General features: G+C 33.7%; 1 protein-coding gene across 1 annotated transcript in view; it reads left to right on the top strand.

Moving 5' to 3' along the window:
* Positions 1 to 25,598, top strand: part of eag (potassium voltage-gated channel protein ether a go-go) — a 525,138-nt gene that overhangs the window by 186,994 nt on the left and 312,546 nt on the right. Inside the window, exons 4-5 of the mRNA XM_089092021.1 lie at positions 7,817 to 7,949; positions 9,905 to 10,036. Coding sequence (XP_088948147.1) covers positions 7,817 to 7,949; positions 9,905 to 10,036 — 265 coding nt within the window. The remainder of the gene's footprint in view (positions 1 to 7,816; positions 7,950 to 9,904; positions 10,037 to 25,598) is intronic.

Raw genomic sequence — 25,598 nt, 5'->3', positions numbered from 1 at the left:
ATTTTGTTGATCGTAGTCGACAGTTCTGGAAATTAGGTCTTTGAAGATTACAACCCCCCAAAAGCCTTCAAGGCCAGGTTTGTAAGTTATGCCCTGGGGGCGTATAAGGTTTTTATAGGAAGCGTTGTCGTAGAAACTTCAAAAAGGGATCATTCGATTGAAAATTAAAATGGCTAGTGCACTTTTTAATAGTCGAAAGTGATTCTAGGGCAACTAACCCCCCTCTCACACCCTCATTTTCCCCAAACACGTTCAATCAAAATTTTGATATAGCCATTTTTTTCAAAGCATTTGATAATTCTGGAAATTATATCTTTGAGCAGGACCCTCCCCCCACAGTCTTCAAAGAAAACTTTGTCGTAGAAACTTGAAAAAGGGTTCATTCAATTGGAAATTCAAAGGGATGGTGCCCTATTTAATAGTCGAAAGTGATGGGGGGGGGGCAACTAACCCCTCTCTCACGCCCATTTTTTCCCCAAACATTCCAATCAAAATTTTTAGATAGCCATTTTCTTCAACGTAGTTGAAAGTTGTGAAAATTAGGCTTCAAGGATGACAACCGCCCCCCCCCCTCAGCCCTCAGGCCAAGGGTTGTAAGTTGTTCCCTGGGGGCATATAAGGTTGCTATAGAAAACGTTGTCGTAGAAATTTCAAAAAAGGCTCATTCGATTGGAAATTGAATGGCTAGTGCCATTTTTAATAGTTGAAAATGATTGGAGGGCAGCTCTCTCACGCTGACCATTTCCCCGAAGACATAAAATCGCAATTTTGAGATAGCCATTTCTTCAACGTAGTTGAAAGTTCTGGAAATTATGTCTTTTAGGATAACACCCCCTCCCCACACCCTCGAGGCAGGGGTTGTAAGGCCTTGGGGGCATATAAGGTTTTTTTTATAGAAAGCAATGTTGTAGATACTTCAAAAAGGGCTCATTCGATTAAAAATTGAAAGAGCTAGTGCGCTTTTAATAGTCGAAAGTGATTGAAGGGCAACTAACCCCTCTCTCAAGCCCACCACTTCCCCAAACATATTCAATCAAAGCTTAGAGATAGCCATTTTGTTCAACGTTGTTGAAAGTTCTGGAAATTATGTATTTGAGGATGGCAAACCCCTCAGAGCCTTCAGGGCAGAGGTTGTAAGTTATGCCCTGGGAGCATATAAAGTTATTATAGATAGCGTTGTCGTAGAAACTTCAAAAGGGGCTCACTTAATTCGAAATTGATAGGGCTAGTGCCTTTTTAATAGTCTAAAGTGATTGGATGGTAACTACCCCCCTCTCACACCCACCATTTTCCCAAACACATCCAATCAAAATTTTCAGACAGCCATTTTTTCAACGTAGTTGAAAGTTCTGAAAATTAGGTCTTTGAGGATGGCAGCCTCCCAGAGCCCTCAGGGGTAAGGTTGTAAGTTATGCCCTGGGGGCATATAAGGTTTTTACTGAAAAATTTGTCGTAGAAACTTGAAAAGGGAAATTCAATTTGAATTTGATTGGAAATTCAAAGGGCTAGTGCCTTTTTAATAGTCTAAAGTGATTGGATGGTAACTACCCCCCTCTCACACCCACCATTTTCCCAAACACATCCAATCAAAATTTTCAGACAGCCATTTTTTCAACGTAGTTGAAAGTTCTGGAAATTAGGTCTTTGAGGATAGGAGTCCTCCCAGAGCCCTCAGGGGTAAGGTTGTAAGTTATGCCCTGGGGGCATATAAGGTTTTTACTGAAAAATTTGTCGTAGAAAACTTGAAAAGGGGCTCATTTGATTGCAAATTCAAAGGGCTAGTGTCCTTTTTAATAGTAGAAAGTGATTGGAGGGCAACTAACCCCCTCTCAGGCTCACCTTTCTCCCAAACACATCCAATCAAAATTTTCAGATAGCCATTTTGTTCAACGTAATTGAACCCTTTTATAGGGCTAGTGCCCTTTTTAATAGTCGAAAGTGATTGGAGGGCAACTATCCCCCATTTCACGCCCATCTTTTCCCCAAACACATCCAATCAAAGTTTTTAGATAGTCATTTTGTTCAACGTAGTTGAAAGTTTTGGAAATCAGGTCTTTGAGGATGACAACCCCCCCCCTCTAGCATTCAGGGCAAGGGTTGTAATATTTGCCCTGGGGGCATATAAGGTTTTTATAGAAAGCGTTGTCGTAGAAATTTCAAAAAGGTCTCATTCGATTGGAAATTAAAATGGCTAGTGCCCTTTTTAATAGTTGAAAAGGATTGGAAGGCAACTAACGCCGTCGCACACCCACCATTTCCCCGAACACATCCAATCAAAGTTTTGATATAACCCTTTTGTTCAGCATATTTGAAAGTTCTGAAAATTATGTATTTCAGGATGGCAAACTCCCCGGAGTCCCAAGGGCAAAGGTTGTAAGTTATGCCTTGGGCGCATAGAAGGTTTTTATAGATAGCGTTGTCGTAGAAACTTCAACAGGGGCCCATTCAAATTGGAAATTGAGAGGGCTAGTTCACTTTTTAATAGTCGAAAGTGAATGAAGAGTAACTAACCCCCTCTCACACCCACCATTTCTCCAAACAAATCCAATCAAAATTTGGAGATAGCCATTTTGTTGAACTTAGTTTAAAGGTCTGGAAATTAGGTCTTTGAAGATTACAACACCCCACAGCCCTCAGAGCTAAGGTTGTAAGTTATGTCCTGGGAGTATGTTTCTATAGAAAGCATTGACGTAAAATTTCAAAAAGGGCTTATTTGTTTGGAAATTGAAAGGGTTATTGCCCTTATTAATAATCGAAAGTATTCGGAGGGAGAACCTCCCCCCACGCCCATCATTTCCCCAATCATTTCTGATTAACATGTAGATATGGCCATTTTGTTCATCGTAGTTGGAAGGTCTGGAAATTATGGCTTTGAGGATGTCAATCCTCCCCCCATAACCCTCAGTACAAGGGTCTTAAGTTATGCCCTTGGAGCATATAAGGTTTTATAGAAAGTTTTGTCGTAGAAGCTTCAAAAAAGGATCATTTGATTGGAAATTGAGAAGACTAGTGCCTTTTTATATTAGTAGAAGGTGATCAAAGGAAAAATACCACCCCCCCACGCCCATAATTTCCCCAGATACTTCCAATCAAAATTTAGAGACAGCCATTTTGTTCAGCGTATCAGAACAGTCTGGAAATTATGTCTTTGAGGATAACAAAACCCCCAGGCCTCAGGGCAACGTTTGTAAGCTATGCCCTGGGGGCATGTAAGGTTTTCATAGAAAGCTTGGTCATATAATCTTCGGAGGGGGCTCATTGGACTGGTAATCGGACACTCAAGTGTTCTTTTTAAGAGTAAAAGTGATTGGCGCGCAGTTACCCCCCCCCCCTTTCCCCGCACACACACACGTTGTATTGTCCCGATGTGTCTCTAATAGAAATTCTGAGATAGCTATTCTATTCAAAATTGTAAACATATCATATAACAAGCCCCTTGGGGTTGAAACAATCCCCAGAGATTAGGGGCAAGGGTTGTAAGCTATGCCGATGGTTTTTTAAGGTTTTATAGAAGGGATGGTTGGATAACTTTAGAAGAGGCTCAGTCTTTCTCCCTGAAAAAGTCACTGTCAATATAAAACGAACAGAAATTAATTTAAAAAACTTTTTCAACAAAATAGGTTTTAAAAGAAAGTAAAGAACTCTATTAAACCAAAATGAACAAAAATAGAATCAAATCATCTACCAAGAATACAGCTACCAGAAATCAGTATCAATAAATCAATTAATTCCAAAACAAACAGGAATTAAAAAAATAAGAGTCAAACTCAAAACGAGCAGATATTAATATGATTAGGGTTCTAAACTCCAAGCTTTCTAAGAGCCAGAATATAATTTGTACTTTACTGAAAAAAATATTGTAAATGTTTTCACTTTTCTAACTTTAAGGAATCAAAAATAAATTAAGATTTTAAGGAATAAATATCAGCATAAGTACATTAAACTGACAATGCAGATTTTTTCAGTAAATTCATTTTTCAGTAAAGTAAAAATTGTATTTTGCTTTCAGAAAGGTTGGGGTTTAGAACCCTACTGATATTAATTTCTTCTGGCTTTGAGTTTGATTCTTATTTATTTTAATCCATGTTTGTTTTGGGTTTCATTTATTTATTGATACTGATTTGTGGTAGTTTTATTCTTGGTAGATTATTTGATTCTATTTGTGTTCATTTTGGTTTAATGGAGTTCTTTACTTTCTTGTAAAAACTTATTTTGTTGAAAAATCTTTTTTAATTAATTACAATAAATAGCCGAGTCAAAGACAAAACGAGCAAAAATTAACATGAGTTTGTGCCTGTAACCCTCATGCCTTCTCAAGACCAGAACATAATTTGCGCTTTCTGTTCTTTTTTACTTTCAATTACTTATTGATAGTGGTTTGTGGTAGTTTTGCGCAACGCTGAATCCTTTCAACAATGCTGAACAAAATAGCTCTCTTACAATTTTGATCGGATGTCTTTTGGGGAATAATAGGCTTGGGGGAGGGCTGACTGCCCTCCATTCACTTTTGACTCTTAAAAAGGGCATTAAAACTTACGACTTCCAATCCAATGAGCTTCATCCTATCCAAAGTTTATGCGACCATCCGTTCTATAAAAACCTTATATGCCCCGGGGCATAACTTACAACCCTTTCCATTAAGCTCTGGGAGGATTGTGTCCACCCTAAAGACATTTTTATGATTTTTGAACTATTGAAGACATAACGGTTGTCTCAAAATTTCAATTGAATGTGTTTTGGGCATATATATGTTTCGGTCTTATATGCCCCTTGGGCATAACTTACAACCCTTACCCCAGATTCTGGGAGATTATGTCAGCCCCAAAGAGCTAATTATATGATCTTGGACTATGTTGAACAAATGGCTATCTCAAAGTTTCTACCGACACGCGGGGAGGGGGAAGGGCGGCTGTCCGCGATCACTTTGACACTTAAAAAGGCACTGGAACATTTGATTTCCGTCCGCTGAGCCCCCTCCGGAGTTTGTACGAACAAACTTTCCGTGATAACCTTATATGCCCTAGGGTATAATTTAAAACCCTTGCGCTGAAGGCTGTGGGGGAGGAGGTTGTCATCCTCAAAGACATAATTTCCAGAGCTCTCAACTACGCTGAACAAAATGGCTATCTAAAAATTTTGATTAGATGTCTTTTGGGAATTGATGGGCGTGGGGAAGGTCTTGCTGCCCTCCGATCACTTTTGACTGTTATAAAGGGCACTAGCTCTTCTAATTTCCAATCAAATGAGGCTTTTTTGAAGTATCTACGACAGCAAATGGCCCATCTTAAAAAGGGCACTAGAACGTCTGATTACCAATCCAATGACCCCATTCAGAAGTTTATACGACCACGCTTTCTATAAAAAAAATTATATACCCCCAGGACATAACTTGCAACCCTTGCCCTTAGGGCCCTGGGGGGGTACATAATTTCCGGACCTTTCATCTACGCCGAACAAAATGGCTAATTCAACATTTTGATTCGATGTGTTTGAGGTAATGATGGGCGTGGGAGGGGGTTGGTTACCCTCTTATTACTTTCGACTATTAAAAAGGGCACTAGCCATTTCAATTTCCAATAGAATGAGCACTTTTCGAAGTTTCTACGATACCTCCTTTAATACAAAGTGTTCTGGTCTAAAATAGAAAGAAAGAAAACAAAGATAATATGTTGTGCCCTTATCGCTTTTTACTTTGGCAGCGCTATTACGCTGCCTGTGATAGCTTTTAAATTTCCGCTTCTTTCAGTTTCGCCTACTATTGAAGAGGTTTGTTCTACCTTTACTGTTCACTACCGCGAATACTTCTCGTCCTCATATATACACTGAGTTGAAACTGATTCAAACAGATTCAAAACAGTGTTTTAATTGATTGTCACATATGTACAGATAAACGATTTTCCAAACAAAAAAGAACAATACTTATAAAAAGTTTTTGTTGAAACTATAACAGACTATTCATGGTAATGAACATTAAGATTGGAGTGACCTTTGTCAATAGAAACTTTAAAAAAGAATAACCTTAATACAATTTTACACTTTAAAAATGTTCTTTTAATGCTAATTCTATTATGCAGACTTCAGTAAGTTTAATTTTACACACAGAAATTTCTTGGAAAAAAGGATGTTTGCATAGTTTTAGAAAAGGAGGAAAGCACTCCGGAAAATTACGCACTCCGGAAAATTAAGCACTCCGGAAAATTACGCAGTCTTGACGAAAATTGCACCATCAGACTTGTCATGTTTTTCTGTCAAATTAACCATTCATAAAAAAGGGACGATGCTGATAAATATTGTGCTATCAAATTATCGTGTTGGAAAACCACAGACCAGAAAGGTTAAGCCTCTATCCTCTCCCCCAAAAATATATGTTTACCGAGAAGTGTGGTAACTGGTGTCTCTTCATTTATTTTTGCATTTGAATTCGTTTTTTTTTTCCACCAGCGGCGATGTGACCAATAGGCACAAAGTATCAACAGAGGGATTGTTCAAACGAAATTTCGATATCCTAGTGCTCGTTTGCAGAAACAAAAGATATTATGCCATAGCTAAGTGCCCATTTTTGCATTTTTTTTTTTTGCTGGGTCCTGACAAAAATGCTATCAAGCAAAAATTCAGAAATTTTCAATTTATCTTGACGTACTAGAAAGCTTTTTACAAAGCGTCTAAAATTTCTGAGTGCAAAATGTCACATGGCGACCCATTTAACCCTAGGTATGTCTGTAGTCCGTGGAAAATGATCGGTTATTATTGGTTGTTTGTATAGTAACTGGAAAAAATTCCACTTCAGGTGTCTCTTGGTGGCTCTCACTTCCCTTGGGTGACAGCTCACTCAATAATACTCACGGCAATTTAGTTTTAGTTTACACAAGCTATTAGTGAAGAGCCTAGTGGGGAGCAAAAATTCAGAGATTTTCAATTTCGATGCACCACAAAGCTATTTATATAGCCTCTGAGTTCCAGCGCCCACAATTCCGCATGGTGGAATGTTAGTTAAAAAAATTTTAGTCCTCAGCCTCAAAAAGTGTAATTTTAGGCAAACGTTTTTAGACTGTTCATGAAGGGCCCTTACGACCAATATGGAAGGGAATTGAGCCTCAACCTCCTTTCATTTGTATGAATATTTTTGGAGTAGGCACCTTCTAAAGATGCTGAAGAACTAATAGCTTCCCTTTTACTTTAGTGAAATATAAACACAGCCCAGAGATAGAACGGTTAGAAGATATCCCTTATGAGCAAGAATTATCTGAAGACCTCCCCTTCTAACCCAACTACAAAATTAAGAATCTTTGACCTGAAGAATTACAGTCGATAATGTGAAATTTTATGGGGTACAATTTTTCATGGTAATTATCGTTTTCGTAGCATTGGAACATAGAAGTTTAGATAATTGCGGGGTTCGGCAGCTCCCTTCATTTGTTTGGATAAATCTAACTATTATGTTGATAGAGACCAAATTGAAAGTTTTTAAAAGGTTTTTTTTCAAATAAAAGTAAAGACCGATGCTATGACCTAAAACGAATAGAAACTAACTCATATATGAGAAGGACTGCTTGCCATCCCCTTAGCCCCCACTCTTGGCGCTAAGATTTCAATATTTTATAGGTATACGGTTAAAAGATGCACTAGTACAAGATACCGCTGCCCAAAATGCAAAAATACGCTTAAGGTGTAAGTATAATTATCGTTAAAAATGTATCAATGCAAAAATTCAATTAGTAGCCGCTTCAAAAAAGCAACTTTTTTGCACAGAAAAGAGACAAATTAACCCCTTCTGACAACAGTGACAATTCATTAAACTGTTTCTTTTCTCTTGTAGGTGATGCAGAAATCTTGTCGCTGTCAGTTTATGTATGGTGAATATACTGAAAAGGACACCATAGCAAAGCTCGATTACTCTTTAGATAACCAAGAACAAGAGCAATTCGAAATCTTGCTGTATAAGAAAAACAGTAAGTGCCAATTCTTAAATATTCATAGTCTGGTATGGATTTTACTTGGGTATAGGTACTGAAGATAAATGAATGTACCTTGGGGATAGATGAACATGTAGAGTGCGTTTTAACCTTGAACCTCAGTTGAACTGCTTTCAATTTCAAGTGTTCTACCCTCTGTAGTGGCAACTGTTGACTACTCTTTGACTATTGACTTGACATAGTCGATTTTTTCAAACCGCTCTTACTGAGTCTATTTGGGAAAAGTCGCTAAAAACCCAGTCTTTTGAAATTTTAAAAATAATTTTTGGATTTTCTGTTATTACTGGCACGGATCACTCATTACATGCGGCCCTTTACCACAAGAGATTGATCATTAGTGAGTGTTATATAACAAAAAAACGGAGCTTTCACATGTGTGACCTTGACGAACGTTGGGATCTGAAACCGCAAAAGCCAAACCTATGTCGAATTGTATTTAGCTAGTCCAGCATTGAATGTGAAAACATCTAACTTTAAAATGTTATTTGTAAGCTTCAGGGCCACAATATTTTTGCTGTTTTTGAATTTGCATGAATGCCCCCTTCAGAATATGAAACTTTTGATGCTTTGCGGATGCAACATTAGTAACGTGGAAGTTATTCGTATCCTCTGAGCTCTTACCTTTAGTCTTTTTTACACAGTTTGAATTCAGGTTTCATCTGACCTGCTGAATTTTTTTCGTTCGAGTTCAAGAGCTCGTTTGAATTTAGTTTTGTAAACCTTAAAGCGCTGTTACCAGGTTCAAATCGTCATTGAGAATTTTTGTTCATTTTCTGAATTGCATTTGTTTTCCACTTGGTTAGAAATGTCTCCGCTTGACTAAACATAATTTCGACAAGAATATTATGCCATCAGCTCTTGAGACAAAGAAAAACAGACTATTTTAATTAAAAAATAATCAATTTCCTATGCTGAAAGCAGGGTCCCTGGAAAAAGAAATTTGAATGTGATTTTCATATTATAAGGAAAACGTGAAATAACTTGCTCCAATTTCTTAGTCGATATAAAATTGAAAAGAATTCCTTTACGGCTAGAAAGTCTTATGGGTACTTTTAAAGATGACACAGAAATTATTTTCTAGGTTATATTTATAAATATAAAACATTATTTATTTGTCTAACAAATTTTATTTATTTGTCAAAAACAAATCTGTTTTTAGCAAAACAAAATATAGCTTAATTTTGCTATCAAAATTAAGATTCGCAGAGAAAGCAAATGTAAACATTATAGGTATAACTTCATGTTTTCTATAATCTGTAAATGGAACTCCACCCTGTCCATTACATATTGCCTACTAATAGAGATGACCCAGGTTTTGTTTCAAAGGAATTAGATAGGCCTTTATATGTACCAATGGCTTAATGCACTAGATGCAGCAATTTGCTTTTATATGATCCCTAAAAATCTCTCTATGATGTTCCAGCGTCCTACTAGTGGTGACAGAAAAAAACACAAGAAAGAAAATTGGACACACATCACTGCATTCGGTGTGAAAAAGTGATTTTACTTGTTGCTCAAGATGGGGGACTAATTCTCTCACATATTACTCGCAATTGTATACTGTACCTATTACTAAAATAGTTTTCTAAGCGAATCAAATATGAACCAATCAAAAGGCTTTGGTAAATAGGGATGTACTATCGGCGAACTGTTATAATAAAATTTTATCGGATTGGCTTAGGTGGTGGATATTACTGAATTTTGTCCCTCCCATCCTTTCGAACAATTTTTCTGCTTCTCGGGGTGACTATGGAGCTGGTGTTGTTATTTTCTTTGGTATTTAAATAAATTTTGTCTCTCAGCCTTTAAATAACCGCAAAAAGGAAAAATACTGAATGAATGCACTTTCAGGACCTCTCAAAAATAAATAATGCACTTTCAAAAACAAACAAGTCATGACACAAAAGTAATGCAAGTTATTTCTCATTTAGAAACACCGTTATGGCTTCTGCTTCAGATAGCGCCGATAAAAAACGAACGAGACATTGTTGTTCTATTTTTATGTACATTCCGCGATATTACAGCTCTTAAACAACCTTTGGATTCGGATGAAGTTAAAGGAGGTAAGTGAACTGCGTATTTTTATATTTCATTTCAACGCTGGTTTGGTTTTCTGCTTCAAATCCACTTTTTCTTCCATATTCTCTCTAGTAATGTCATCTTAGTAAAGAGTAATATTGTTTCCGTTATATTATTTTTCACCAGACTCATCATATAGAATGGATGATCACAGACAGTTTGAAAAATTCTTATTCTAAGAACTGTAAGATGTAATACATTTTTGAGTGAAAACTAATCGGAGGGTCCCAAAAGGCACTTTTAGGCACCCCAAGGCACCAGATTAAAATTTTAGTAATATGCGCCAACCATGACATTACAGCTATTTCACAATCTTTGGCCTGAGACGAAGTTGAGGGAGATAAAAGAGCTGTGGTTAGGTTTCATCTGGAAAACTGAGTTTTCTTTTTATAGATACAGCTTCCTGTTTCACCGTCAAAGTAATAGAACAGATGTTGTAAAGAGTGTAAAGAGTGAGTCTCTCCTTTATCCCCCCCCCTTCACCTTACCCTCGTCATAAAGAACAAATCATAGTAGAAACCTGAGACATTGCTCAAAGAAATTTTAAGACTTCGCGTCCGTTTAAAACTAAAGGCTGCTGGATTTCACTTAAACACCCTTTGGGACCCCGCACACACCTCCTGGACCCATATGGCCTCCGATCAGAAAATTAAGACCACCATTTTATGTTTTTAATTAAGAAGCCAGGCACTAAGTTAGTTTAACATTTCCAATTTTTCTATTTCCTAGCAAGGGGGAATTTAAGTGTTTTGCATAATGATATTCTGCAACTACCTTTGAAAAAAAACAAGCTTTTAAAATTTTGCAAGTCAAATAAACTTAAATCAAAGATTTTAACAGCTTTCATAGCCAATTTCAAAAACGCGGGGAGGTTGGAGAATCGGGGTTTGGACTCCCAGAAATTCTATATTTTTTCAAGTTTCTGAGCATTTCCTATTCAAATTATCAAATAAAAAGTGTTTTTGCTACTGCCCTCCTCCCCCGAAAGAAATTCCTGCGTAAATGCCTGGTTCAAATGGTTCAGTGACAACCATTGAGATTGGACGAAAGCATGTTTTTGGTAACATAAGTTACCATAAAATGGAGAAGGGTTACCGGCATACCGCCCACTAAACATTCTAAAGAAAAATTAATTTGAAAAACAAAGTGTTTCCGGTGAAAGTAAAGAGCGACATTAAATCTTAAAATGAAAAAAAAAATTAGTGTCGCGCAACATATTTTTGAAAAACTGATCCAAACAAACTGGCTCGGGATATTTTCCTGTATGTGTAGAATTCTGAAAAACTAAGCTTTGAAAGCTTTGAAAACTAAGCTTTCTGAAGTTTTATAGAGAGTTAAAACCATGTAGTAAAATTTATTGGCTTTAGGATGGGTACAAGACTGTTGAGAGCTTTCGATATTATTCTTGTATTTTTATCGGGCCATTTAAGAATCTTCTTTTTTTGTTTCTATTCCTGTTTTGTTGCGTCGGTTTTGTATTCACCCATGCAAAAAGTGATTGTTCAGTAGAGATGCCTTATTGAGTCCCGTACGAACCACGTGGTTCGTACAGCATTTTTAATGCTGACGGGGGTCCTAATATGGTCATAGAGTCCATAGGGAGAAAGATTACGTAATGGGGTCAATGACCTAAATTTCACAACAACAACAACGACCTTGACATTCGCTGAGAGCGTACAACAACAAAAACTCGGAATTTGGAACACCTGTGCTGTCGACCTCAATTCACCTATCGTGAATCAATAATTCCCCTTAGAAACAACAAATTAATTTCCCTTTCTTGACAGATCAATCAATCAATGACATCATCTATCAGACTTTAAAAATTTTTGCCTAGAAACGATTCTCCAGGAATAGATCTAAGTCATTAATGTCTTTGACTCGGAAACAACTCTTTTGGTCGAACTCCAAAGGATATTAATAACCAAAGGCCATGGAAACAATTAGGCAAGAAGCATCTTAGCGATGAATTGTTTTAGCGCGCGAAAAGGTTTCATATTAATTTGAAATGCGTTAGCGCAGAGATGCCAATAACAAAGGAACACGCTGAATTTACGTTTAGGGATTATTTGGGCGAAACCGTTTTAGACAGGTTATGGAACTATTTCGGCGAAACGGTTAGAGACATTTTAAAAGATGATTTTAGGAAAGATTTTAGAAGAGAATTTAATGGTGAAACTCTGTGGTCGTTATAATACACAAGTTTCATTTGAACAGTGTTGTGAGGTCCTCTAACCCAACCCCAAAGGGTTCCAATCCTCCTACCCCAACCCCGAAGGAAGTCCCGGTCCTCAAAAGCCCCCCAAGCTCCCAAAGGCCCTCCACCGGTCCCCAAATGCCCCCAGGCCCCCAACTGTCCCCCCGGACCCTCAAAGGCCCCCCAAGCTCCCAAAGGGCCACCGGCGCCCCCAAAGGCCCACCCAGACCCCAAAGGCCATCCCCGGGCCCCCCAAAGGCCCAATCGAGCTCCCAAAGGACCAACGGGGTCCCAAAGGCCATCCACCGGCCCCCAACTGCCCCAAATGCCCTCCCATGGTTCTCAAAGGTCCCCCGGGCTCCCAAAGGGCCACCGGTGCCCCAAAGGCCCTCCACCGGTCCCCCAGCGCCCCAAAGGCCCACCCAGACCCCCAAAAGCCAACACTGGACCCCCAAACCCATCCCAGTAGTGTTTGGTTGTGGTTTACCTTGTCACAGTTATATTTTCATGATTTTTCAAAGTTCATTCTGAATTTGTTTCGTTGAAATGCAAGAGTTAGAATATTTCAGTAATGTTCGGTTGTGGCTTACCTTCTCATAGTTACAATTTCTTGATTTTTCAAAGTTCATTCTGAATTTCGTTCATTGAAATGCAAGAGTTGGAATATTTCAGTAGTGTTTGGCTGTGGTTTACCTTGTCACAGTTAAATTTTCTTGATTTTTCAAAGTTCATTTTGAATTTCTTTCGTTGAAATGCAAGAGTTGGAATATTTCAGTAGTTATTTGTTATTGTTTACCTTGTCAAAGTTACATTTTCTTGATTTTTCAAAGTTCATTTTGAATTTCTTTTTTTGAAATGCAAGAGTTTTAATATTTAATTATCGTTCTGTTGTGGTTTAACATGTCACAGTTACATTTTCTTGATTTTTCAAAGATCATTTTGAATTTCCTTTGTTGAAATGCAAGAGTTGGAATATTTCAGTAGTGTTTGGTTGTGGTTTACCTTGTCACAGTTACATTTTCTTGATTTTTCAAAGCTCATTTTGAATTAACTTTTTTGAAATGAAAGAGTGGGACTATTTCAGTAGTGTTTGGTTGTGGTTTACCTTGTCACAGTTAAATTTTCTTGATTTTTCAAAGTTCATTTTGAATTTCTTTCGTTGAAATGTAATAGTTGGAATATTTCAGTAGTGTTTGGTTGTGGTTTACCTTGTCACAGTTACATTTTCTTGATTTTTCAAAGTTCATTTGAATTTCTTTTGTTGAAATGCAAGAGTTGGAATATTTCAGCAGCGTTCGGTTGTGGTTTACCTTGTCACAGTTACATTTTCTTGATTTTTCAAAGTTCATTTTGAATTTCATTTGTTGAAATGCAATAGTTGGAATATTTCAGTAGTGTTTGGATGTGGTTTACCTTGTCACAGTTACATTTTCTTGATTTTTCAAAGTTAATTTGAATTTCTTTCATTGTAATGCAAGAGTCGGAATATTTAAGTAGTGTTTTGTTGTGGTTTACCTTGTCACAGTTAAATTTTCATGATTTTTCAAAGTTCATTTTGAATTTCTTTCGTTGAAATGCAAGAGTTGGAATATTTCAGTAGTGTTTGGTAGTGGTTTACCTTTTCACATTTACATTTTATTTTGTTTTCAAATTTCATTTTGAATTTCTTTCGTTGAAATGCAAGAGTTGGAATATTTCAGTAGTGTTTGCTTGTGGTTTACCTTGTCACAGTTACATTTTCATGATTTTTCAAAGTTCATTTTGAATTTCTTTCGTTTAAATGCAAGAGTTGGACTATTTCAGTAGTGTTTGGTTGGGGTTTACCTTGTCAAAGTTACATTTTCCTGATTTTTCAAAGCTCAGTTTGAATTTATTTAGTTGAAGTGCCCGAGTTGGACTATTTAAGTAGTGTGTGGTTGTGGTTTACCTTGTCAAAGTTACATTTTCATGATTTTTCAAAGTTCATTTTGAATTTCTTTCGTTGAATTTTCTTGATTTTTCAAAGCTCATTTCGAATTTCTTTCATTGAAATGCAAGAGTTGGAATATTTCAGTAGTGTTTGGTTATGGTTTACCTTGTCACAGTTACATTTTCCTGATTTTTCAAAGTTCATTTTGAATTTCTTTCGTTGAAATGCAAGAGTTGGAATATTTCAGTGGTGTTTGGTTATGATTTACCTTGTCACAGTTACATTTTCATGATTTTTCAAAGGTAATTTTGAATTTCTTTCGTTGAATTGCAAGAGTTGGAATATTTCAGTAGTGTTTGGTTGTGGTTTACCTTGTCACAGTTACATTTTCTTGATTTTTCAAAGTTAATTTTGAATTTCTTTCGTTGAAATGCAAGAGTTTTAATATTTCAGTAGTGTTTTTTTTTTGATTACATTGTAAAATTTAAAAGATATTTTTATTTAAATTATAAAATTTTATTCAATTATATTAAATTAACGTTATTTTATATTTAAGTAGTGTTTTGTTGTGGTTTAACTTGTCACAGTTACATTTTCTTGATTTTTCAAAGTTCATTTTGAATTTCTTTCGTTGAAATGCAAGAGTTGGAATATTTCAGCAGTGTTTGGTTGTGTTTTACCTTGTCACAGTTACATTTTCTTTATTTTTCAAGGTTAATTTGAATTTCTTTCGTTGAAATGCAAGAGTTGGAATATTTCAGTAGTGTTTGGTTGTGGTTTACCTTGTCACAGTTACATTTTCTTGATTTTTCAAAGATCATTTTGAATTTCTTTTGTTGAAATGAAAGAGTTGGAATATTTCAGTAGAGTTTGGTTGTGGTTTAACTTGTCACAGTTACATTTTCTTGATTTTTCAAAGTTCATTTTGAATTTCTTTTGTTGAAATGCAAGAGTTGGAATATTTCAGTAGTGTTTGGTTGTGGTTTACCTTGTCACACTTACATTTTCTTGATTTTTCAAAGTTCATTTTGAATTTCTTTCGTTGAAAAGCAAGAGTTGGAATATTTCGGTAGTGTTTGGCTGTGGTTTACCTTGTCACAGTTACATTTTCTTGATTTTTCAAAGTTCATTTGAATTTCTTTCATTGAAATGCAAGAGTTGGAATATTTCAGAAGTGTTTGGTTGTGGTTTATCTGTCACAGTTAAATTTTCTTGATTTTTAAAAGTTCATTTTGAATTTCTTTCGTTGAAATGCAAGAGTTGGAATATTTCAGTAGTGTTTGGTTGTGGTTTACCTTGTCACAGTTAAATTTTCATGATTATTCAAAGCTCATTTTGAATTTCTTTCTTTGAAATGCAAGAGTTGGACTATTTCAGTAGTGTTTGGTTGTGGTTTACCTTGTCACAGTTACATTTTCTTGATTTTTCAAAGTTCAATTGAATTTCTTTAGTTGAAATGCAAGAGTTGGAATATTTAAGTAGTGTTTGGTTTTTGTTTACCTTGTCACAGTTACATTTTCATGATTTTTCAAAGTTCATTTAGAATTTCTTTCTTTGAATTGATATATTTGTTATATTTCAGTTGTGTTTTGTTTTTGTTTACATTGTCACAGTTACATTTTCATGATTTTTCAAAGTTCATTTTGAATTTCTTTCGTTGAAGTGCAAGAGTTGGACTATTTCAGTAGTGTTTGGTTTTGGTTTACCTTGTCACAGTTACATTTTCATGATTTTTCAAAGTTCATTTAGAATTTCTTTCCTTGAAAAGCAAGAGTTGGAATATTTCAGTAGCGTTCGGTCGTGGTTTACCTTGTCACAGTTACATTTCTTGATTTATTAAAGTTCATTTTGAATTTCTTTCGTTGAAATTCAAGAGCTGGAATATTTCAGTAGTGTTTGGTCGTGGTTTACCTTGTCAAAGTTACATTATATTAATTTTTAAAATTTAATTTTGAATTTCTTTATTTTAATTTAAATAGTGGGAATATTTCAGCAGTGTTTGGTTGTGGTTTACCTTGTCACAGGTACATTTTCTTGATTTTTAAAAGTTCATTTGAATTTCTTTCGTTGAAATGCAAGAGTTGGAATATTTCAGTAGTGTTTGGTAGTGGTTTACCTTGTCACAGGTATATTTTCTTGATTTTTCAAAGATCATTTTGAATTTCTTTTGTTGAAATGCAAGAGTTGGAATATTTCAGTAGCGTTCGGTTGTGGTTTAACTTGTCACAGTTACATTTTCTGGATTTTTAAAAGTTCATTTTTAATTTCTTTTGTTTAAATGCAAGAGTTGGAATATTTCAATAGTGTTTGGTTGTGTTTTACCTTGTCACAGTTACATTTTCTTGATTTTTCAAATTTCATTTTGAATTTCTTTCGTTGAAATGCAATAGTTGGAATATTTCTGTAGTGTTTGGATGTGTTTTACCTTGGCACTGTTAAATTTTATTTATTTTTCAAAGTACTTTTGAATTTCTTTCTTTGAAATTTAAGATGTGGAATATGTCAGTAGTGTTTGGTTATGGTTTAAAATGCCACAGTTACATTTTCTTGATTTTTAAAAGCTCATTTTGAATTTCTTTCATTGAAATGCACGAGTTGGACTATTTCAGTAGTTTTTGTCCGTGGTTTACATTGTCACAGTTACATTTTGTTGATTTTTCAAAGCCCATTTTGAATTTCTTTCTTTGAAATGCAAGAGTTGGAATATTTCAGTAGTGTTTGGTTGTGGTTTACCTTGTCACAGTTACATTTTCTTGATTTTTCAAAGTTCAATTGAATTTCTTTCGTTGAAATGCAAGAGTTGGAATATTTAAGTAGTGTTTGGTTATGGTTTACCTTGTCACAGTTACATTTTCTTGATTTTTAAAAGTTCATTTAGAATTTCTTTCTTTTAAATTAACTAGTTTTAATATTTCAGTTGTGTTTGGTTATTGTTTACCTTGTCACAGTTACATTTTCCTGATTTTTCAAAGTTCATTTTGAATTTCTTTCGTTGAATTGCAAGAGTTGGAATATTTCAGTAGTGTTTGGTTTTGGTTTACCTTGTCACAGTTACATTTTCATGATTTTTCAAAGTTCATTTTGAATTTCTTTCCTTGAAAAGCAAGACTTGGAATATTTCAGTAGTGTTTGGTCTTGGTTTACCTTGTCAAAGTTACATTTTCTTGATTTTTCAAAGTTCATTTTGAATTTCTTTCGTTGAAATGCAAGAGCTGGAATATTTCAGTAGTGTATGGTCGTGGTTTACCTTGTCACAGTTACATTTTCTTGATTTTTCAAAGTTCATTTTGAATTTCTTTCATTGAAATGCAAGAGTTGGAATATTTCAGTAGCGTTTGGTTGTGGCTTACATTGTCACAGTTACATTTTCCTGATTTTTCAAAGTTCATTTTCAATTTCTTTCGTTGAAATGCAAGAGTTGGAATATTTCAGTAGTGTTTGGTTGTGGTTTACCTTGTCAAAGTTACATTTTCTTGATTTTTCAAAGTTCATTTTGAATTTATTTCGTTGAAATGCAATACTTGGAATATTTCAGTAGTGTTTTGTTGTGGTTTACCTTGTCAAATTTACATTTTCTTGATTTTTCAAAGTTCATTTTTGAATTTCTTTCGTTGAAAAGCAAGAGTTGGAATATTTCAGTAGTGTTTGCTTATGGTTTACCTTGTCACAGTTACATTTTCTTGATTTTTCAAAGTTCATTTTAATTTCTTTAGTTGAAATGCAAGAGTTGGAATATTTCAGTAGTGTTTGGTTGTGGTTTACCTTGTCACAGTTACATTTTCTTGATTGTTCAAAGTTCATTGTGAATGTCGATAGTGGATAAGAAAGATTTGGAACATTTCTGTTGGTTGTGGTTGATTATTGTAATTTAAAATTTACATTTTCTTTTTTTTTCATTGTTCATTTGAATGACGTTCTTTTAAAGTCAATTTTTTCTTGTACTTGAGTGGTCTTTGGGGTTTTACATAGTAAAATTGAAATTTAAAGTTTATTTACTTTTACATTTTTAAGTCTTTTCGATGTAATTATAGAGCTGGACTCTTGAATTATTGGTTTGTGTTGTTTTACCTTGAAACATATCAAGTATATTTATTTTAAAATGTTCATTTTGAATTTCTTTATTTTAAATTCACTAGTTGTTCTATTTAAGTAGCTTTTGCTTGTGGTTTACCTTGTCACAGTTAAATTTTCTTGATTTTCCAAAGTTCATTTGAATTTATTTACTTGAAATGCAAGAGGTGGAATATTTAAGAAGTGTTTTGTCGTGGTATACCTTGCCACAGTTACATTTTATTTATTTCTAAAACTTAATTTTGAATTTATTTCATTGAAATGCAATAGTTGGACTATTTCAGTAGTGTTTGGTTGTGGTTTACCTCGTCACAGTTACATTTTCATGATTTTTCAAAGCTCATTTTGAATTTATTTCTTTGAAAAGCAAGAGTTGAAATATTTCAGTAGTGTTTGCTTCTGGTTTACCTTGTCACAGTTACATTTTCTTGATTTTTCAAAGTTCAATTGAATTTATTTCGTTGAAATGCAAGAGTTGGAATATTTCAGTAGTGTTTTGTTATTGTTTACCTTGTCACAGTTACATTTTATTGATTTTTAAAAGTTCATTTATAATTTCTTTCGTTGAAATGCAAGATTTGTTATATTTCAGTTGTGTTTTGTTTTTGTTTACATTGTCACAGTTACATTTTCCTGTTTTTTCAAAGTTCATTTTGAATTTCTTTCGTTGAATTGCAAGAGTTGGACTATTTCAGTAGTGTTTGGTTGTGGTTTACCTTGTCACAGTTACATTTTCATGATTTTTCAAAGTTCATTTAGAATTTCTTTCCTTGAAATGCAAGACCTTGCCTAGTTCACTAGCGGACGGTCGTGGTTTACCTGGTCAAAGACATAACTTCATGATTTTTCACATTTCAATTTGTATTGCTTTCGTTGAAATGCAAGAGCTGGACTATTTCAGTAGTGTATGGTTATGGTTTAGCTTGTCACAGTTACATTTTCTTGATTTTTAAATGCTCATTTTGAATTTATTTAATTGAAATTAAATAGTTGGAATATTTCAGTAGAGTTTGGTTGTGGCTTACATTGTCACAGTTACATTTTCCTGATTTTTCAAAGTTCATTTTCAATTTCTTTCGTTGAAATGCAAGAGTTGGAATATTTCAGTAGTGTTTGGTTGTGGTTTACCTTGTCACAGTTACATTTTCTTGATTTTTCAAAGTTCATTTTTAATTTATTTCGTTGAAATGCATGATTTGGAATATTTAACTATTCTTTTGTTGTGTTTTACCTTGTCACAATTACATTTTCTTGATTTTTCAAAGTTCATTTTTGAATTTCTTTCGTTGAAAAGCAAGAGTTGGAATATTTCAGTAATGTTTGCTTGTGGTTTACCTTGTCACAGTTACATTTTCTTGATTTTTCATAGTTCATTTGAATTTCTTTCCTTTAAATGTAAGAGTTTGAATATTTCAGCATTTTTTGTTTTTGATTTAACATTTCACATTTAATTTTTCTTTTTATTAAAAAGCTCATTTTGAATTAATATATTTGAAATTCAAGAGTTGGAATATTTCAGTAGTGTTTGCTTGTGGTTTACCTTGTCACAGTTACATTTTGATGTTTTTTAAAAGTTCATTTTTATTTATTTCGTTTAAATTCAATTTTTTGAATATTTAAGTAGAGATCGGTTGTGGTGTAATTTGTCACAGTTACATTTTATTGATTTTTAAAAGTTTATTTTGAATTTCTATCGTTGAAATGCAAGAGATGGAATATTTCAGTAGTGTTTGGTTGTGGTTTACCTTGTCACAGTTACATTTTCTTGATTTTTCAAAGTTCATTTTGAATTTCTTTCGTTGAAAAGCAAGAGTTGGAATATTTCAGTAGTGTTTGCTTGTGGTTTACCTTGTCAAAGGTACATTTTCTTGATTTTTAAAAGTTCATTTGAATTTCTTTAATTGAAATGCAATAGTTGGAACATTTCAGAAGTGTTTTGTCGTGGTTTACCTTGCCACAGTTACATTTTCTTGTTTTTTAAAATTTAATTTTGAATTTATTTCGTTGAAATGCAATAGTTGGAATATTTCAGTAGTGTTTGGTTGTGGTTTACCTCGTCACAGTTACATTTTCATGATTATTCAAAGCTCATTTGAATTTCTTTCGTTGAAATTCAAGAGTTGGAATATTTCAGTAGTGTTTGCTTATGGTTCACATTGTCACAGTTACATTTTCTTGATTTTTCAAAGTTCATTTTGAATTTCTTTCATTGAAATGCAAGAGTTGGAATATTTCAGTAGTGTTTGGTTATGGTTTACATTGTCACAGTTACATTTTCTTGATTTTTCAAAGTTCATTTAGAATTTATTTCGTTGAAATGCAAGAGTTGGACTATTTAAGTGGTGTTTGGTTATGGTTTACATTCTCACAGTTACATTTTCCTGATTTTTCAAAGCTCATTTTGAATTTCTTTCATTGAAAAGCAAGAGGTGGAATATTTCAGTAGTGTTTGCTTATGGTTTACATTGTCACAGTTTCATTATATTGATTTTTCAAAGTTAATTTGAATTTATTTCGTTGAAATGCAAGAGTTGGAATATTTAAGTAGTGTTTGCGTATGGTTTACCTTGTCACAGTTGCATTTTCTTGATTTTTCAAAGTTCATTTGAATTTATTTAGTTGAAATGCAAGAGTTGGAATATTTCATTAGTGTTTTGTTATTGTTTTCCTTGTCGCAGGTAGATTTTCTTTATTTTTCAAAGTTCATGTTAAATTTCATTCATTGAAACGCAAGAGTAGGATTATTTCAATGGAGTTTGGTTATGTTTCACCTAATCACAGTTACAATTTCTTGATTTTCAAATTAATTTTGAATTTATTTCTTTGAAATGTATGAGTTGAAATATTTCACTAGTGTTTGGTTCTGGTTTACCTTGCCACATTTAAACACATGTATACACATGTACACACATGTGCTTATCATGAGTGCTCATGATAAGTTAACCTAACCTTTTCTGGTGAGTATGGTTAGGTTAGACTAGATTAAGTTAGGTTAGATTAGGTTAGGTTAGGTTAGCCTACGTACGCTTCACTTAGGTTAGCTTAGGTTAGGTGAGAGACATGCCCTAAGTTAGGTGTATGATTAGGTTAGGTTAGATTAAGTTAGGTTAGGTTAAGTTAGGTTAGGCTAGGTTAGCCTACGTACGCGCGCGTACGTAGGCTAACCTAGCCTAACCTAACTTAACCTAACCTAACTTAAGCTAACCTAACCTAACCTAATCATACACCTAACTTAGGGCATGTCTCTCACCTAACCTAAGCTAACCTAAGTGAAGCGTACGTAGGCTAACCTAACCTAACCTAATCTAACCTAACTTAATCTAGTCTAACCTAACCATACTCACCGGAAAATGTTAGGTTAACTTATCATGAGCACTCATGATAAGCACATGTGTGTACATGTGTATACATGTGTGTAAATGTGGCAAGGTAAACCAGAACCAAACACTAGTATTAGAAATTAAATTTTAAAAATCAATAATTTCCAAATGCTAGAATTTGAAAAATAACCAACCACTACATAATCAGACAGGATCACTAATTTCAGCTAAAAGTATTCAAAAGTTAAGTAGATAAAAGAGAAAATGAAACAGATACAATTTAAACCTTCAGCAAACACTCAGGGCATAGACCAATTCGTTATTGCCTTCAAAAGAAATTCAATTATAGATTTTAAAATACATTGAATGCAACATGGACAATGTCAACCAAATGAAAACACGATAAAAATATTCCAATTCTTGCTTTTTAACGAAACAAATTCAAAATAAGCTTTGAAAAATCAAGAAAATGTAACTGTGATAAGGTAAACCATAACCAAACACCACTGAAATAGTCCAACTCTTGCATTTCAACGAAAGAAATTCAAAATGAACTTTGAAAAATCAAGAAAATGTAACTGTGACAAGGTAAACCAAAAGCAAACACTACTGAAATATTCAAACTCTTGCATTTCAACGAAAGAAATTCAAAATGAACTATGAAAAAACAACAAAATGTAACTGTGACAATTTAAACAATAACCAAACACTACTGAAATATTCCAACTCTTGCATTTCAACGAAAGAAATTCAAATGAGCTTTGAATAATCATGAAAATGTAACTGTGACAATGTAAGCCACAACCAAACACTACTGAAATAGTCCAACTCTTGCATTTCAATGAAAGAAATTCAAAATGAACTTTGAAAAATCAAGAAAATGTAACTGTGACAAGGTAAACCACGACCAAACACTACTGAAATATTCCAATTATTGCATTTCAACGAAAGAAATTCAAAATGAACTTTGAAAAATCAAGAAAATTTAACTGTGGCAAGGTAAACCACAACCAAACACTTCTTAAATATTCCACCTCTTGAATTTCAATGAAAGAAATTAAATTGAACATTGAAAAATCAGGATAATATAACTGAGACAAGGTAAACCACAAGTAAAAACTACTTAAATATTCCAACTCTTGCATTTCAACAAATGCCATTCATAATGAACTTTGAAAAATCATGAACATTTAACTTTGACACGGTAAACCACAACCAGACACTCCTGAAATATTCCAACTCTTGCATTTCAACAATAGAAATTCAAAATGAACTTTGAAAAATCAAGAAAATTTAACTGTTACACGGTAAACCACAACCGAACGCTACTGAAATATTCCAACTCTTGCATTTCAACGAAAGAAATTCAAATGAACTTTGAAAAATCAAGAAAATGTAACTTTGACAAGGTAAACCACAACCAAAAACTACTGAAATATTCCAACTCTTGCATTTCAAAGAAAGAAAATAAAAATCAACTTTTAAAAATCAACAAAATGTAACTGTGACAAGGTAAACCACAACCAAACACTACTGAAATATTCCAACTCTTGCATTTCAACGAAAGAAATTCAAATGAACTTTGAAAAATCAAGAAAATGTAACTGTGACAAGGTAAACCACAAGCAAACACTACTGAAATATTCCAACTCTTGCTTTTCAAGGAAAGAAATTCAAAAATGAACTTTGAAAAATCAAGAAAATGTAATTGTGACAAGTTAAACCACAAACAAACACTAGTGAAATATTCAAACTCTTGCATTTCAACGAAAGAAATTAAAAATTAACTTTGAAAAATCAAGAAAATGTAACTGTGACAAGGTAAACCAAAACCAAACACTACTGAAATATTCCAACTCTTGCATTTCAACGAAAGAAATTCAAAATGAACTTTGAAAAATCAAGAAAATGTAACTGTGACAAGGTAAACCACAACCAAACGCTAGTGAAATATTCCAACTCTTGCATTTCAATGAAAGAAACTCAAAATGAACTTTGAAAAATCAAGAAAATGTAACTGTGACAAGGTAAACCACTAACATACACTACTGAAATATTCCATCTATTGCATTTCAACGAAAGAAATTCAAAATGAACTTTGAAAAATCAAGAAAATGTAACTGTGACAAGGTAAACCATAACCAAACACTACTGAAATATTCCAACTCTTGCATTTCAACGAAATCAATTCAAAATGAACTTTAAAAAATCAAGAAAATGTAACTGTGACAAGGTAAACCAAAACCAAACGCTACTGAAATATTCCAACTCTTACTTTTCAAGGAAAGAAATTCAAAATGAACTTTGAAAAATCATGAAAATGTAACTGTGACAAGGTAAACCACAACCAAACACTACTGAAATAGTCCAACTCTTGCATTTCAACGAAAGAAATTCAAAATGAACTTCTAAAAATCAGGAAAATGTAACTGTGATAAGGTAAACCATAACCAAACACTACTGAAATATTCCAACTCTTGCTGTTAAACGAAAGAAATTTGAAATTGTATTTTAAAAATAAAGATGATTGAACTTTGACAATTTAAACCACAACCAAGCACCACTGAAATATTCCAAATCTTGTATTTAAACGAAAGAAATTCAAATTAACATTGAAAAGTAAATAAAATGTAACTGTTTAAATGTCAAAAATCAGCAAAAACTACTAAAATATTTCAACTCTTGCTTTTCAACGAAAGAAATTCAAAATGAGCTTTGAAAAATCATGAAAATGTAACTTTGACAAGTTAAACAACAACCAAACACTACTGAAATAGTCCAACTCTTGCATTTCAATGAAAGAAATTAAAAATGAACTTTGAAAAATAAAGAAAATGTAACTGTGACAATGTAAACCACGAACAAAAACTAATTAAAAATTAAAAATCATTATTTACATATAAAGAAATTCAAAAGGAAATGTGAAAAATCAAGAAAATGTATATGTTGCAAGGTAAACCATAACCAAACACTACTGAAATATTCCACATCTTGCATTTCAACTAAAGAAATTCAAATGTACTTTGAAAAATCAAGAAAATGTAACTGTGACAAGGTAAACCACAGCCAAACACTACCGAAATATTCCAACTCTTGCTTTTCAACGAAAGAAATTCAAAATGAAATTTGAAAAATCAAGAAAATGTAAGTGTGACAAGGTAAACCACAACCAAACACTAGTGAAATATTCCAACTCTTGCATTTCAACAAAAGAAATTCAAAATGAACTTTTAAAAATCAAGAAAATGTAACTTTGACAAGCTAAACCACACCCGAACCATACTGAAATATTCCAACTCTTGCATTTCAACAAAAGAAATTCAAAATGAACTTTGAAAAATCAAGAAAATGTAACTGTGACAAGGTAAACCACGACCAAACACTACTGAAATATTCCAACTCTTGCATTTCAACTAAAGAAATTCAAATGAACTTTGAAAAATCAAGAAAATGTACCTGTGACAAGGTAAACCACAACCAAACACTAATGAAATATTCCAACTCTTGCATTTCAACGAAAGAAATTCAAAATGTACTTTGAAAAATCAAGACAATGTAACTGTGACACGGTAATCCACAACCAAACACTACTGAAATATTCCAACTATTGAATTTCAACAAAAGCAATTAAAAATGAACGTTGAAAAATCATTAGAATGTAACTGTGACAAGGTAAACCACAAACAAACACTACTGAAATATTCCAACTTTTGCATTTCAACGAAAGAAATTCAAAATTAACTTTGAAAAATAAAGAAAATGTAACTGTGACAAGGTAAACCACAACCAAACACTACTGAAATATTCCAACTCTTGCACTTTAACGAAAGAAATTCAAAATGAACTTTGAAAAATCAGGAAAATGTAACTGTGACAAGGTAAACCATAACCAAACACCACTGAAATATTCCAACTCTTCCATTTCAACGAAAGAAATTCTAAATTAACTTTGAAAAATCAGGAAAATTTAACTTTGACAAGGTAAACCATAACCAAACACTACTGAAATATTCCAACTCTTGCATTTCAATGAAAGAAATTCGAAATGA

This window comes from Artemia sp. Qi Xiang Cuo, chromosome 7, assembly GCF_049724085.1.
Source record: "Artemia sp. Qi Xiang Cuo chromosome 7, ASM4972408v1, whole genome shotgun sequence".
Classification (NCBI taxonomy): Eukaryota; Metazoa; Arthropoda; class Branchiopoda; order Anostraca; family Artemiidae; genus Artemia; species Artemia sp. Qi Xiang Cuo.
Note: the sequence above shows the minus strand (reverse complement) of the source record. Positions and strands in the feature narration are given on the sequence as shown.